Below are 16,509 nucleotides of genomic sequence, written 5' to 3' on the forward strand. Positions count from 1 at the left end.
TTGTATCATTATGTAGGGAGCTCTAGGATTTTGACTCAATGAAATTCAACCAAACATTTTTACAGAGATAGTAGGACCTGCAGATGCTGGAGAATCTGAGGTAATAAGGTATAGAGCTGGATGAAAACAGCCGGCCAAGCAGCATCAGAGGAGCAGAAATGGCTGAAGAGATTATGAAAGAGTTGCAATGGGAGAGAGATCCACTGAGGTTTTTCCGGAGGGGCAAGGGTAACTTCAGAAATTTCTGAAGAAAGGTCTAGGCCTGAAACATCAGTCTTCCTGCTCCTCTGATGCTGCTTGGCCTGCTGTGTTCATCCAACTTTACACTTTGTTATCTCAGATTCTCCAGCATCTGCAGTTCCTACCATCTGTGAAACAATTTTAACCGCACTGCGAAGCATCTTCTAAGGATGCCTACCCTGAAGAAGTTACCCATCCCCCCTCTGGAAAAACATTCTTACTTGTTTTAATACATAGCATTTGCATCAATTATTTGAAAGGACAATGGCTGCATAAGACTGGCAGTTCCCATTATCTCTAAGACTGGCTAATATTTTGTTTTAAAAATAATCATTGAATATTGCAGCCACCTTGAAGCTACTGACTGAAACTTCTCATCTTATCTAATAACGCTATACCTCTTCTGGTTTTCCTTTCAGGCTGATATTTGAATACCAAATCAACATCACTACCTGCACTCCTTATTCACACTTCAAAATTCATCTATTTTGAATCATTCATGAATGAATTCTACAAGCAACAGAGCCAGGGATTCCTGGTTGTAGGGCGAGCGTGGGTCCAGCACAGGACTTGGCATTGGTGAGGTGAGCTTGGCAATGAAGTGATGGCACCTGAAGAGTAGCAGCTCCTACACTGTTGGTACACGTAGGTGGTGGCGAGGCAGTGTAGGAGGAGTGGAGGTACAGTTGTCGTTGGTGAGTTGGCTCAGCACCAATGGCAGAGATGGTGGAACAAAGATAGACTCTCTTTCAGCTTTATCTTTCTATTCTTAATTATTCAAAATGGCGCTGGATAATGACAACAGTTGAAGCTTTTCCCTGCATATTACTCTATCAGACACTGTAAAATACAAGTGACAATAAATCACCATTTAAGTTCTTGTATTGGCATCAATCTAATTCAAATTAGGTACCACACATTCACAACCTTCTCCACTCTATTACAACAATATAACCCAGAAGTAAATAACTTACTACCTTATTCTGATCCTGTTCATAATTTCAGTCCCATCGTCTGTATGAAATTGCAACCGCATGCAAAATTGCCCCTTGTTTCTTCTTTACAGTATCCTTGCTTCCACTAAAGCCTAGTTGAGTGGAGACTTGGCAAATCAAAATATGAAGATATGTACACAAGGTCTCAGAGGTTCGTGAATAATATTTTAACCAATTCCTCATGCATTCTTGTTACTTTTTTTTTTCCCCTGTGCTCTCTATCCCATCAGCAACATTTTCAAAGCTGGAAAATATTCTAACTCATAACTCAAATTACTTCAATTTCATCATGCTAGTTGATGATTTTTTTAAAAAAAATGTCAGTTATAAATAAATCAGGAACAAAAAACTAGTGTCATTATTGATGATCGTGTAAGTACCAGATTTCCGTAAAAACATGTGGTCCATGAATGCCCGTTTGGAAATTAAATCTGCTACCGTTACCAGGTCTGATCCGTATGTGGCTACACCCATAGAAATGTAAATAGAGGAATGGGCAAAGTGGTGACCCCAAAACAGGCAATCAGCATCACCTAGAGAGGGGGGTGTTCTAAGAAGTGGTAAACTACGTAAGAGGGGAGCAGACTTTAAACAGGGCAAGAGAAGAGTCTGCATGAGGAGTGACCTCATAGCTTGGCTCTTACTTCTTTAGAGTAGAAGAAGCTAAGTGGTGAGTACTGGAAAACTTTTCTACTATTCTAATTGCAATAAATAGTTTTTAAAGTTATAAAATGGCAGGTCAACTTGGTCAAGTAGATTGTACAATCTGTGGTATGTGTGAACTCGTAGTATTCATTCATACTTCTGCCATTTCCTGGTTCCCTATTATTATTTCCCAGGCCTTGCACTATAAGAGGCCGTTATTCATCAAGTCTGTCTTTTCCTTTTTATATATTTAAATGAGCTCTTACTATTTGATTTTATATTAATTGTTAGTTTGTCCTCATAGTTTATTTTCTCCCTTTTCTTTAGCCATCGACTGTTGGCTTTCAAACATCCCTGATCACCTGATTTACCACTAATCTTTGCCGTGTTATAATATCTTTTTCAAGTTGTTGTTACCCTTAACTTTCAACTGTTTATCCCCCACCTTAAAGTCCCATTTCCTCGCTGGGATATATCTGGGCTGTGAGTCATGAACCATTTTCTTAAATGATTGAGGAAAATGGCAATCATCTTTTTCTGCTAAACTCCTTTCCCAGTCTGCTTCAACCAGCTCAGCACTCCATCCCTACAAAATCACCCACAGTTTTGGAACAGTTGTTTGCAACCCAAGTTTCTCTCTGTTTTTGTGAGCGCTACATTCTGCAATGTTATGATCGCAGTTTCCTGAGCGAATTTTTTACACTGAGATATTTTTGAAACCTGCCTCATTAAACAGCAGCGTCTCCAAAATGGCCTGATCCCTGGATGAATCAACAACGTATTACTCAATAAAACTTTTCTGAAAATACTCTATGAATGTTTCCACAAGGCTGTCTCTGCTAATTTGATTTTCCCTGGACCCCACCCCAAAGCCTCCTACCCTCCCTCGACCTCTTCAGTTCTAACTGCTGTTGCGACAATTGATCAACCTCTCCACCCCGCTCACCCACTCCAACCTCCGTCTGATAGAATGTGCAGCCCTCCATTCCAATCCCAACCTCACCATAAAACCCACGGACAAGGAAGGCGCAGCTGTAGTATAGCACACACACCTTTACATCACCGAGGCTAGACGCCAGTTATCTGACACCTCCTCCTACCGCCCCCTTGATCATGACCCCACCCCTGACACCAAAACATCATCTCCCAAACCACGCACAATCTCTTCAATTCAAGTGACCTCCCACCCACAGCCTCTAACCTCATCGTTCCCCAACCCCGCACCGCCCGCTTCTATCTCCCCAAAACCCAGAAACCTGCCTGCCCTGGTTGACCCATTGTCTTCGCCTGGTCCTGCCCCATCGATCTCATCTCCACTTATCTCAACTCCGTTTTCTCCTCCTTGGTCCAGGAACTCCCTACTGACGTCTGTGACATCACCCATGCCCTCCACCTCCTCCAAAACTTCCGATTCGCTGGTCTCCAACACCTCATCTTTACCATGGGTGTCCAGTCCCTATACACTTGCATTCCCCATGCAGAGGCCTAAAGGCCCTCCACTTCTTCTTATCCGACAGGCCCAACCAGTCCCCCTCCACTGACACCCTCCTCTGCTTAGCTGAATTCTTCCTCATCTTTAACAACTTCTCCTTCAATTCCTCCCACTTTCTACAGAAAAAGGGGATGGCCTTGGGAACCCGCATGGGCCCAAGCTATGCCTGCCTCTTTGTAGGTTCCTTGGAACAATCCCTCTTCCAAAGCTACACTGGCCCTAACTCTTCCTCCATTAGATCAATGACTGTATCGGTGCCACCTCGTGTACCCACGAGGAGCTCAAATAGTTCATCCACTTTACTAACACCTTCCACCCCAACCTTAAGTTCACCTGGACCATGTCGGATACCTCCCTCTCCTTCCTGGAACTCTCTGTCTCTATCTCTGGCATCCACCTGGAAACCGATATCCATTTCAAGCCTACCGACTCCCACAATGGCCTAGAATACACCTCCTCCCACCCACCTTCCTGCAAAAAGACCATCCCCTATTCCCAATTCCTTTGCCTCCACCGCATCTGTTCCCAAGATGAGGCATTCTACTCCCTGACATCTCACATATCCTCGTTTTTCAAGGACCGCAACTTCTCCTCCACAGTGGTTGAAAACGCCTTCGACCTTGTATCTCGCATTTTCCACAACTCATCGCTCACATCCCCTACTCACAATAACAACCAAAACAGAATCCCCCTTATCCTCACGTACCACCCCACCAACCTCCAAATCCAATGCATCATCCTCCGACACTTCTGCCATCTGCAATCTGACCCCACAACCAAAGACATTCTTTCCTCCACACCCTTATCTGCTTTCCGGAGGGCCCACTCTCTCTGTGACTCCCTTGTCCACTCAACACTCCCAACCAGCCCCAACACCCCAAGTACTTTTCCCTGCAACCGCAGGAAGTGCTACACCTGCCACTATACCTCCCCCCTCACCTCCATCCCTGGCCCTAAGAAGACCTTCCACATCAAACAGATGGTCACCTGCACATCTGCTAATGTGGTATACTGTGTCCGCTGTACCCGATGTGGTCTCCTCTACATCAGGGAAATCAAGCAGAGGCTTAGTGACCGCTTTGTGGAAGGCCTATGCTCGGTTCGCAACAAACAACTATACCTTCCAGTCGCAAACCATTTTAACTCCCCCTCTCACTCCTTGGACAGCGGGTCCATCCTGGGCCTCCTGCATTGCCACAATGATGCCACCCGAAGGCTGCAGGAACAGCACCTCATATTCTGCTTGGGAAACCTGCAGCCCAATGGTATCAACATGGACTTCACAAGCTTCAAAATCTCCCCTCCCCTGACCGCATCACAAAACCAGCCCAGTTCGTCCCCACCTCCCTAACTATTCCTCCAGTTCTCAAGCCCCACCCCCATCTCCGACCCACTAAGCTCATCCCACCTCCTTGACCTGTCCATCCTCCCTGGACTGACTTATCCCCTCCCTAGCTCCCCACTGACATTCACCTTTACTGTCTCCAATCCAGCCTCTTTGACCTGTCTGTCTCCTCTTTACCTACCTCTACTTTTTCCATCTCCTATCCACCTCACCCTCTCTCCCTTTTTATTTCAGAATCCCCTTCCCCTCCCCCATTTCTGAAGAAGGGTCTTGACCCGAAATGTCAGCTTTCATGCTCCTCTGATGCTGCTTGGCCTGCTGGGTTCATCCAGCTCTACACCTTGTTATCTCACCTTATTTCGCTTCTTGCCAGCGTTTTCAGAAGTTTACATACCCCTGAATATTTAGTTCCCAGCTTTGATCTACCCGTAACAAAGTCTTTGTAATGACTAGAAGATCATACCCATCAGCTTATATTTATGCTGTTAATTCATTTATTTTGTTGCAAACATCATGCACATTTATGTAAAGTGCCATTAACTTACATTTTTAACCTTTTGTAACCGCTTTGACCATATTTGCTACCTTTTTAATGTCTGTAAACTTTACCCCTTTCCATCCTACTGGGTGTAATTATCAAACTAGTTGCCTCTGAAGTGCTGACAAATCTTTTTGCTTTCTAGCCTCCATATTTTCTCATTTGAATCCCTACCCTTCCACTCTAATTAGTTAGATGCAACGTTGAGCTGGCACCATCTGAAACAGCATTCCTGTAAGGTTTAGTACATTTGATGAAGAGTTAGTTACCTGTTCTATGGCTTCCCCTTCTATGCTGCCCACAATCTTCAGTCCATGTTTGTTTTTCAAGTGTCTGTTCAGTTCCCACTTGGTACCATAGACAAAACTGCATACTGGACATTTTACACCACCTGTAAAATAAAAAGGGCAAGGGGTCAGAAAGTCAGCTCAGAGCCGAGCAGGATGCCAAAGTTGTGAATAGCTTGGTTCAACAACAACAACAACACAAAAATGACTCATATTTATACAGCATCTTCAACATATTAAAATGTATCAGGAGACTTATAAAGCAAAGGAGGACTCTGAGCCACCTGAGGGGATATTAGGTCAAATACATTGTTGTAAAGAAGAAAATCAAGGTTAAGAGAAGAAGTGTAGTGAATGTATTTCAGAACTTTGGATCCAGGCAACTAAAGGCATGCCCACCAATAATGCAGTGATTAAAGTTAGGGATGTATAAGAGTAGAGGAATGCAAATATTGTAGGGCTAATGGAGATTACTGAGTTAGGAGGAGGCAAGGCAAAGAAGGGATTTGGAAATAAGGGTGGCAATTTTAAAATCAAGATGTTGCTTGTTTGGGAATCAATATATTTCAGCGAGGAAGGGGTGAAGAGGGACTGATGCAAGTTAAGACATGGACAGCAGAGTTTTGAAATGTCTCAAGTTTCTGGAGAGTAGAATGTGGAAGAGTGGAAGGAATGTACAGATAAAGTCAAGACTAGAGGTAATGAAGAGCTGAATGTGGGTTTCATTAGTAGACAAGATAAAAACAGGGGAAACGTCAGGTGGATGCTATGAAGGTATAAATAGGTAGGCTTGATGATGGCATGAAGATGATGGTGGAAGTTTATTTCATGGTAAAATGTGACATCAATGATCAGCCTGAGTCACTACAGAGGAGTGGTCTGGAATCAGTGGCAAAAGTGTTGAGTTTCAGGAATTGGCTAACGATGATGGCTTTGTCAGCTTTATTGATAATTACCTGGTGGAAACTGTAGTTCGTTCAAACTCGAATGCCAGAGAATCAGTCAGAAAATGCTGTCGTGAAGGGACTGTGACAAGTTATGCACTGTTACATGAGCATGTATCATCACCTTGCCCTGGTTCAACAATTATAATCTTTTGCATTTGCACATTTGACATTAAGATGACAAAATTGTAAAAGTTGAGCTGAAGAGGAAAACAGAAAGATCAAATTAAAATGAAGTGAAGATTCTTGATGATGATGGTAAAAGGAGGAAAAAATTGAGTACTGAATTTCAAAGAGTTTATTGGCTGAGTATGTGGCTATCAACGGTGGAGCAGGAGGGAGTGAAGGAAGCTTGAAGTGAGAAAAGTAAAAAGCAGGGATTGAGTGTGCAGACAAATTAACTTTTGAGGTATAGCTGCTCTGTCACATCATAGTTTTTTGATGAAGGTTCATACTTAAAACATTGACATGTCTATTCTCACAACAGATAATGATGGACTTTTTGAGAGTTTCTAGCATTTTCTATTTAGTCAGGGATTTCCATCATCTGTAGCAATGTTTGTTTTTTGAAGATACAAGGTATTGTATATCAGTCAACTGAACTTTTAAACAGCACCTTGCATCTGAGGGAACACATGATTTCCCAGAAAATGCTTCTGATTGTCAATTACTTTTGAAGTATAAACATGGGAGGTTTGTTTTTTATTTTGTAAGATGCCATACTGCTTTAGGAATTGATGTTAATTATAGGTTTCATGCAACAGTTCAAAACAAATCTCTTAATACCTTGCTGTGTCACACTCTCTTGAGCTAGTACACCAGTTCCAGCATTGACATATTCATCATTGGGATGTTTCTTGTGGTAATGTCTCTTCAGTGATCCAGCCATATTACAGGAATAGTGGCACAGTGCACATCGGAAAGGCTGAAGTAAATAAGGAGAACATTACTAATAACAGCAACTATATCAGTCACACAAAAACACTAAATAGGATCAACATCTTCACCAATAACAGGGATGTAAACAACAATCAAACCGACAGCAAGGACAGCGGCAATTTTTGCAGCAAAAATAGGGATAGCATGAACATCTGCACCAATAATTGGGATAGCAGTAACATTTGCACCAACAACAGGGATAGCAGCAACATCTACACCATCAATAGGGATAACAGCAACACCTGCTTCAACAGTAGGGACAACAGTAACATCTGTATCAACAGTAGGGATAGCTTCACCATATGCACCAACAATGGGAACAGCAGCAACATCTGCACTGACAACAGGGATAATGTAAAGATCTGCAGCAAAAACAGGGATAGCAGTGACATCTGCATCAACAACAAGGATAGCAGCAATGTCTGCACAATAGTAAGGATAGCAGCAATGTCTGCACCAATAATAATAGGGATAGCAGCAAACTCAGCACCGACAATTGGAATAACAGCAATATCTGCGCTGTCAACAGAATAACAGAAACCTGTACACCAACAATTTAGGGAGGTGTCAGTGTAGTGGTAAGGTCACTCAGGTAATGCAGAGACCCAAACTCATGTTCTGGATGCTTGGGTTCAAATCTCTCCATTGTAGCTTGTGACATTTGAATTAATTAAAATCTGGAATTAAAAATTACTCTAATAGTGACCATGCAACTACTGTCAATTGTTATAAAAACCCCATGTGGTTCACATAAGTCCTTTACAGAAAGAAATCTGCCACTTGGTCTGTTCTACATGTGACTTCAGGCCTACAGTGACATGGTTAATTCTTAACTGCCTTCTAAAATGGCTTTGAAAGCCAATCAATTCAAGGGCATTTAAGGATGGGCAACAAATACCAGCCTCGCTACCGACAACCACATCCCATACAACAATATAAACATGCATAATAATGACATCTGTATCAACAATAAGGGATGGACCAACATCTACACAAACAGCAATGATAGGAGTAGCAACCACAAAAGAAACATGGAAAAACTGCATCTGGACTTTTTGTTTTTAAAATCCATTCAGAGAGTATGAGCATCTTAGTTAGATCTTTTATTGCCTTTCCTATTTGCCCAGAGGGCTAAGGGGAAGGTAAATTAGGTCACTTGTTTTGGTTGTCTGGGACATCACCACCATTGTTTTAGAAGTTGCTAGGACCTCTAATCTTCATATTTTCCCACTCACCCGTGGCTACTCATATCATCCAAGTCAATTTATAATCCCCATCACCCCACCATTGTCCCACATGCCTACATATCTTGGATGCCAACTTAATGTTAGCATGATTGTACCCAATCCCTAAGGTCCTTTATATCCCCATCCAGTAGCTAGCATATGTAGACTTTGGGAGCCAAATGAAGATGAAAAATAATAAACTTGTAAGAACTTAATATAGATTTCTGTTCTACATATTTGACAAATGTTAATTTCATAAAAAAAAGCTATTCAAAGCTTTCAAATCTCAAATAATTAATCTCTTATCAAAAATAAAAGTTACATTTGGCTTCATTTCATAGACAGCTATTCCTTTGATATACTATTAAATTGGAAGTTAAAATGTGAACCAGAATTTTCTGTTAGTTCGATTGTAGTTTTGAAACCCAACCAAGCATTCAGAATGACTAAATGACAGTCCATGGAAAAATGTTAAGAAAAACTCTATTAAAAATGTTAATACTTTCTTCCAATTTATGTCTGTCAATTAAAACAGTCTGGCAGAGGTTGCTTTTTAAAAAAAAACTCACACTGCTAGTTGTAGCCCTTTGTTTTAAAGAGCAGAGTATTAAAAAAAACTTCAGATCATTTTTAGTTGTACAGGACTCATCCATCATTCAAGGTCATTTATGCAACTCCTAAACTACTGGTTAAGACCATTTCAACAGCAAAAATGTACTCTGTTACAACTTAGCATAGAGTTAAATGGCTTTGTAGAATTCACATTTCCTCCTGTGTGAATTACGCTCTATCCTCTTTCCTTCTCGGCAAAAATTCAATTTGTTGCAAAGGGCGCGGGGACTTCTGTATCTGGCTCCTGTCTGTCATTTTTAAAAGATCCAGATTCTCCCAACTCCAGGTGTATCTCATCTGTTAAATCTCTTAGCCACGATCGCAGTTCTATTTCTTTTTATACTGGACTTTTTCGTACTTTGTTTCATTTATGTTCCAAGTACAGTAAGTTACATGCTTTTTCTTTCCTAGCATTTTCATTGTTTGTCAGAAGCCTGCCCCAGAGCTGGTGGTGTGCTGGCAGGGTGACCTCGGGAATAACGTATAACCGTGGCTCAACATTGCATGATAGGTCTCATTTCAACAGTGGTGAGCTGCTGTCACCTGTTGCTTTTCCATGGGTTAATCTGCTCATTTCACAAAATAAATTTTAGGCTGCTTGACTTGTCGGCGTTATGTGGTCCCAAACTTTGTCCTTAACACACTCAATTTTCATCTGTAAAAGGTACCATTCCTATCTCAGGTGTGCTCAATTTTAATTAATTATTTTCCAAAAGTCAACACTCATGCAACCTTCAGGCCCGCTGCTCTCATATAATCTTTGCTCAATTAGTTTGGCATTATCAAACTATTGTTTTATGATTATATTTTACTTATGACTATTTTCAAACTGAGGTGTATTCTGCATGATGAAATATGATTCCGTAAAAAAATGATCTTTCCATCAGAGGTGGAAATCTGGAGAAAGAACCAATCTTGTATCATATTCCTGCCTCTGCTACATACAGGATCCAGATTTTTTGAGAGTTTAGGCCCTTGATAACCCTAGGGATACACAATTAGCAGCAGTGTGGTCAAGGAGATAGGTTGGCAGGGAAGTGAGCGATTTTCTAGTCTGAATTGGTAGCCATTGCCGTGGCTTCTGGCTCTGCATGGCGATTCAATAAAACAAAAGGATTTCTGCATTCACAGAGTCTAGGACAAATAGACAGCATGGCCCTAGGTGAGGGCAGTGGATTGTTGAGTACTAAAGCTTCTACTACTCCTCAGTATTTTTACATTTGAAACATTTACTTGTTCACTAAATAAAAACTATAGACCGCTTAGCCTGGTATTTTAGGTGATCAAGCTGTTGGAGGGTAATCTGAGGGACAGGATCTACATGTATTTGGAAAGGCAAGGACTGATTAAGGATCGTCAACAAGGCTTTGTGGTGGGAAATCGTGGCTCACTTACTTGATCGAGATTTTTAAAGAAGTATCGAAGAGGATTGATGAGGGCAGAGTGGTAGACATGATCCATATGGACTTCAGTAAGATGTTCCTCATTGTAGACTGGTTAGCAAGATAAGATCACATCAAATACAGGGAGAACAAGCCATACAGATATAGAACTGGCTCGACCGCAGAAGACAGGTGGTGGTGGTGAAGGATCGGTTTTCAGACTGGAGGTCTGTGGCCAGTGGTGTGCCACAAGGTTCGGTTCTGGGTCCACTGTTTTTCGTCATACATATAAATGATTTGGATGTGAACAAACAGCGTATGGTTAGTAAGTTTGCAGTTGACACTAAAATTGGATGTATAGTGGACAGAAAAGTAAATTACCTCAGAGTAAAGCAGGATCTTGATCAGATTAGTCAATGGGCCAAGGAGTGGCAGGTTGAGTTTAATTTAGCTAAATGAGGTGCTGCTTTTTGGAAAGGCAAGCCAGGAAGGGACTTTTAAATTTAAAGGTAAGGCCCTGTGTTGCTGAACAAAGAGACTTTGAAATGCAGTTTCATAGTTCCTTGCAAGTGGAGTCGCAGATAGATAGGGTAGTGAAGAAGGTGTTTGGTATGCTTGCCTTTATTGGACAGAGCAACGAGTATAAGAATTGGGAGGTCACGTTTCAGCTGTACAGGACATTGGTTAAGACATTGGAGAGACAGAATAGAATAGAGCTATTTTCCCTGGAGCATCAGAGTCTGAGGGGTGACCTTATAGAGGTTTACAAAATCATGTGGGCCATGGAGAGGATTATTAAACAAGGTCTTTACCCTGAGGTGGGTGGAAGGCATTGGTTTAAGGTAAGAGGCAAAAGGTTCAAAAGGGACATGAAGGGTTAACTTTTTCACACATAGGGTGATATGTGTAGCGAATGAGCAGTCAGAAGACGTGGTGGTCTTGTACAGTTACAACATTTATAAGGCTTCTGGATGGATATGAATAGGAAAGATTTAGTGGGCTATGGGTTAAATGCTAGCAAATGGGACTAGCTCTATTTCAGATATCTGTTTGGCATGGATGAGTTAGACCAAAGGATCTGTTTCTATACTGTATACCTCTATGACTCTACAAAATTCTATGTGCTGTTTCTGCCCTGTTCTTGTCAAGTTGCAGATTGTCAGCTTCAGAGTGCTTCTAGAGACTGACCAGCTTCATAAAAATCATGGAGGTTCAATAAATGAGCTCTACCAAGATCCCTAATGACCTTAAGCTACCCAGCTAATGAGACAAGCAACTTCATATTTCCATCTTTTCCCATAAGACCATTAGACATAGGAGCAGAAATTAGGCCATTCAGCCCATCGAGTCTTGGCTGCCTTTCAATCATGGCAGATAAGTTTCTCAACCCCATTGTCTTGCTTTCTCCCCATAACCCTTGATCCACTTGACAATCGAGAACCAATCTATCTCCATCTTAAATATACTCAATGACCTGGCCTCCACAGCCTTCTGTGGCAGTGAATTCCATAGGTTCACCACTCTCCGGCTGAAGAAGTTTCTCCTTACCTCCATTCTAAAAGGTCTTCCCTTTACTCTAAAGCTGGGCCCTCGGGTCCTAATCTCTTCTACCAATGGAAACAACTTCCCAACATTCACTCTGTTCAGGTCATTCAGTATTATGTAATTTTCAATTAGATCCTGTCCTTGTCCTTTTAAACTCCATGAGTATAGACCCAAATCCTCAAACGTTCCTCATATGTTAAGTTTTTCAGTCCTGGGACCATTCTTGTCAACCTCCTTTGAAACTGCTTTAGGGCCAGTACATCTTTGGGACCCAAAACTGTCCACAATTTTTCGGATCACTCTACAGCCTTGCCCCTGTCCTTTGTAAAGTTAGGGAAGTTAGGCAAGTTAGGAATGGGGGCAGCAGATCAGCGTGCGGGACATATTTCTTTTCTTTCCCACCTTTGTTACTTCCTGATTGGAGACGGAAAGTCTCAAGTTCTGCCAAGTATAACAGCAATCATTATATCAAGAGTAACAGCAACAAATGCAACGTTACTATGCTTTCTTCAAAAAAAATACCTCACAATTACAGTTACACCCTTTTAGTTTAGGGCCATAAATCAATAGATTTCTTTGATGTTAGTGTCAGGAATGATGCTGAACCAAAGAGCAACAGGACAAGGATCTGGCCATAGCAATCTCCTGTTTCTGATCATTCTATTTTAAGTAGTTGCTGAATATTCATGGGTTCACCATAAGAAAAGACAGCACACAACAGGCCCTTCCAGGCCTCTTTGACGTGCTTCTTGGATTGGAAAAGCTTTCTTTTTAGAGAAAGACGTGCAATGGCGGTTGAGTCAATAATTCACGTAGGGTGAGAATGCACAACCTTCAAACATGATAGTGAAATGTGCCTTCATTCACAAACCTTTTGACAGTCACTGATAATACTTGATTTCTTGATAATCAACAACTTCATTTACTAGCGATGATTCTATATCCTGATTGATAACCTTGGTTAGGTTCCCCAATAATAGCCTCCTCTGAAGGTAATGCCAAACTATCAATGTTTGTACAGTATGCATTTCATAAGATTTTATTACAGGCAAATAATTCTTGCCTTGAAAGCAGCATGCTGTTCCATATGTCGAAGGAGGTTTGGCTTTTGTGCAGCGGTGTAATCACATACCGTACATTTATATTGTTTACCTGGAGGGTAAGAAAATAACTAATATGAGGAAGGAAATATCATCAATAATGGTTGCAATGAAATTATCACACAGAAAATAGCATGTAAATGATGTTTATCTATTCAATAATAAAAACAATAGAAATGAACACAGAGTCAAATAATGTAATTGCTTAAAATAGTTTTCAGCTCTAGCAATGCAAGTCAAAAGTCAAGCAAATAAAAATAATTTGAAATGCAGGTAAATGTTCATTAATGGAAACAAGTTGTTTAACATTTGAGGCATAGAGTGTATCCACAGATTGCAAAATAAATTTTAACAGACCATAAGATCATAAGATATAGAAGTAGAATTAGTGCGGGTTCATTGAGTTTGCTATGCCATTTGATCATGGTTGGTATGTTTCACAAACCCATTCTCCTGCCTTCTCCCCATAATCTTTGATCCTCTTACTAATCCAGAACCTATATATGTTTAATAGTATGGTTATAAACTGGTATGTATTGAATCCATTATTCTATTCTAATATTCAAACTATGCAGAGTGCCAAACTAGTGTAGATGGCCTGTGTCTAATCTGCCATAGTACTTTTTATTCCCAGTTCTTCATAAATGCCTGGATGAGGCTTTAAATCATATATGTGTAAGTTAATGGATTAATACCTGTTTAATACCAGTAAAACTAGTTGCTGGTCATGGGATAGGAAACAGGATTCTTCAGTAGATCCCACAGGCATTGATTTCAGTTAAATTCAGAAACAAAAAGCCCTCCTCTCTGGTCATACCAAAGGTAGTAATGATGACCCAAAATTGATACATGCTTGGAGGAGCCTCTCTGGTCATACCAAGGGTAGTAATGATGACCCAAAATTGATACATGCTTGGAGGAGCCTCTCTGGACATACCAAGGGTAGTAATGATGACCCAAAATTGATACATGCTTGGAGGAGCCTCTCTGGTCATACCAAGGGTAGTAATGATGACCCAAAATTGATACATGCTTGGAGGAGCCTCTCTGGACATACCAAGGGTAGTAATGATGACCCAAAATTGATACATGCTTGGAGGAGCCTCTCTGGACATACCAAGGGTAGTAATGATGACCCAAAATTGATACATGCTTGGAGGAGCCTCTCTGGACATACCAAGGGTAGTAATGATGACCCAAAATTGATACATGCTTGGAGGAGCCTCTCTGGACATACCAAGGGTAGTAATGATGACCCAAAATTGATACATGCTTGGAGGAGCTGCATGTGGAGGTACAACCACCAATGGCAGTTCACATAAACTACACTAATACAAATTGACCTTTTAAAGTCTCGGCTTATTGTAAGTCGAGATATCTAAATAGAGGTATTTTTGGATGCCAAATAACATTACATTTGAACATTCAATACAACTTGCCAGTGACCTTATTGATTCAGAAACACCAGACTGTAAAAGGTTCTGCTGTGTAACATAACTCACCATCAGCAGTGTGCAACAGCTTATGGCTCTTCAGACTGCCCTTTGATTTGAATTTCTTTCCACACAAATCACAGAGGTGTGTCTTCTCAGTGCTGTGACGATTCATGTGAGCTCTCAAATTGCTCTTACTGCGTGTGGCATATTCACAAACTGAACACTTGAATGGCTTCACTCCTGGAAATGAGAAAAAAATGTAAGCACCATTTAATACCTGTGCCAAATAAAGTGAAATATAAAGCTCACAAATTTTCCATGTTTATTTGCATGCTCGAACACAATCTTGTTTGCCAGCCAAAAGTCTTTCAACTTGGATATCATGGGCTTACATTGGACCAAGACGTTAGAAGATCAGTGATAATGGGAACTGCTGATGCTGGAGAATCCAAGATAACAAGGTGTGGTGCTAGATGAACACAGCAGGCCAAGCAGCATCTCAGGAGCACAAAAGCTGACGTTTCGGGCCTAGACCCTTCATCAGAGAGGGGGATGGGGAGAAGGAACTGGAATAAATAGGGAGAGAGGGGGAGGCGGACCGAAGATGGAGGGAAAACAAGATAGGTAGAGAGGAGAATATAGGTGAGGATGTAGCGGGGGGATAGGTCAGTCCAGGGAAGACGGACAGGTCAAGGAAGCGGGATGAGGTGATAGGTAAGAAATGGAGGTGCGGCTTGAGGTGGGAGGAAGGGATGGGTGAGAGGAAGAACAGGTTAGGGAAGCAGAGACAGGCTGAGCTGGTTTTGGGATGCAGTGGGGGGAGGGGACGAGCTGGGCTGGTTTTGTGATGCAGTGGGGGGAGGGGAAGAACTGGGCTAGTTTTGGGATGCAGTGGGGGAAAGGGAGATTTTGAAGCTTGTGACGTCTACATTGATACCATTGGGCTGCAGGGTTCCCAAGTGGAATATGAGTCGCTGTTCCTGCAACCTTCAGGTGGCACCATTGTGGCACTGCAGGAGGCCCATGATGGACATGTCATCTAAAGAATGGGAGGGGGAGTGGAAATGGTTTGCGACTGAGAGGTGCAGTTGTTTGTTGCGAACGGAGTGGAGGTGTTCTGCAAAGCGGTCCCCAAGCCTCCGCATGGTTTCCCTAATGTAGCGGAAGCCACACCGGGTACAGTGGGTACAATATACCACATTGGCAGATGTGCAGGTGAACATCTGTTTGATATGGAAGGTCATCCTGGGGCCTGGGATGGGGGTGAGGGAGGAGGTGTGGGGGCAAGTGTAGCACTTCCTGCTGTTGCAGGAGAAGGTGCCGGGTATGGTGGGGTTGGAGGGCAGTGTGGAGCGGACAAGGGAGTCGTGGAGAGAGTGGTCTCTCCGGAAGGCAGACAAGGGTGGGGATGGAAAAATAGCTTGGGTGGTGTGGTCGGATTGTAGATGGCGGAAGTGTCAGAGGATGATGCATTGTATCCAGAGGTTGGTGGGGTGGTATGTGAGAACGAGGGGGATCCTCTGGGGGCGGTGTGGTGGGGGCAGGGTGTGAGGGATGTGTTGCGGGAAATGCGGGAGACGCGATCAAGGGCGTTCTCGACCACTGTGGGGGGGAAGTTGTGGTCCTTGAAGAACGTGCACAACTGGGATGCGCAGGAGTGGAATGCCTCATCCTGGCAGCAGATGCGGTGGAGGTGCAGGAATTGGGAATAGGGGATGGAATTTTTGCAGGAGGGTGGGTGGGAGGAGGTGTATTCTAGGTAGCTGTGGGAGTCAGTGGGCTT

At 42.3% G+C, this 16,509-nt stretch overlaps 1 protein-coding gene across 4 annotated transcripts in view; it reads right to left on the reverse strand.

The window, feature by feature from the left end:
* Positions 1-16,509, reverse strand: part of LOC125451740 (zinc finger protein ZFAT-like) — a 109,616-nt gene that overhangs the window by 5,799 nt on the left and 87,308 nt on the right. For all 4 annotated transcript variants that reach the window (XM_059646182.1, XM_059646179.1, XM_059646180.1 and 1 more), the window contains 4 exons: positions 14,793-14,966; positions 13,254-13,342; positions 7,273-7,411; positions 5,525-5,646 (listed from right to left, as the gene is read on the reverse strand). In XM_059646182.1, the coding sequence (XP_059502165.1) occupies positions 5,525-5,646; positions 7,273-7,411; positions 13,254-13,342; positions 14,793-14,966 (524 nt within the window). The remainder of the gene's footprint in view (positions 1-5,524; positions 5,647-7,272; positions 7,412-13,253; positions 13,343-14,792; positions 14,967-16,509) is intronic.

Source organism: Stegostoma tigrinum, chromosome 5 (genome assembly GCF_030684315.1).
Source record: "Stegostoma tigrinum isolate sSteTig4 chromosome 5, sSteTig4.hap1, whole genome shotgun sequence".
In the NCBI taxonomy this organism is placed as follows: domain Eukaryota; kingdom Metazoa; phylum Chordata; class Chondrichthyes; order Orectolobiformes; family Stegostomatidae; genus Stegostoma; species Stegostoma tigrinum.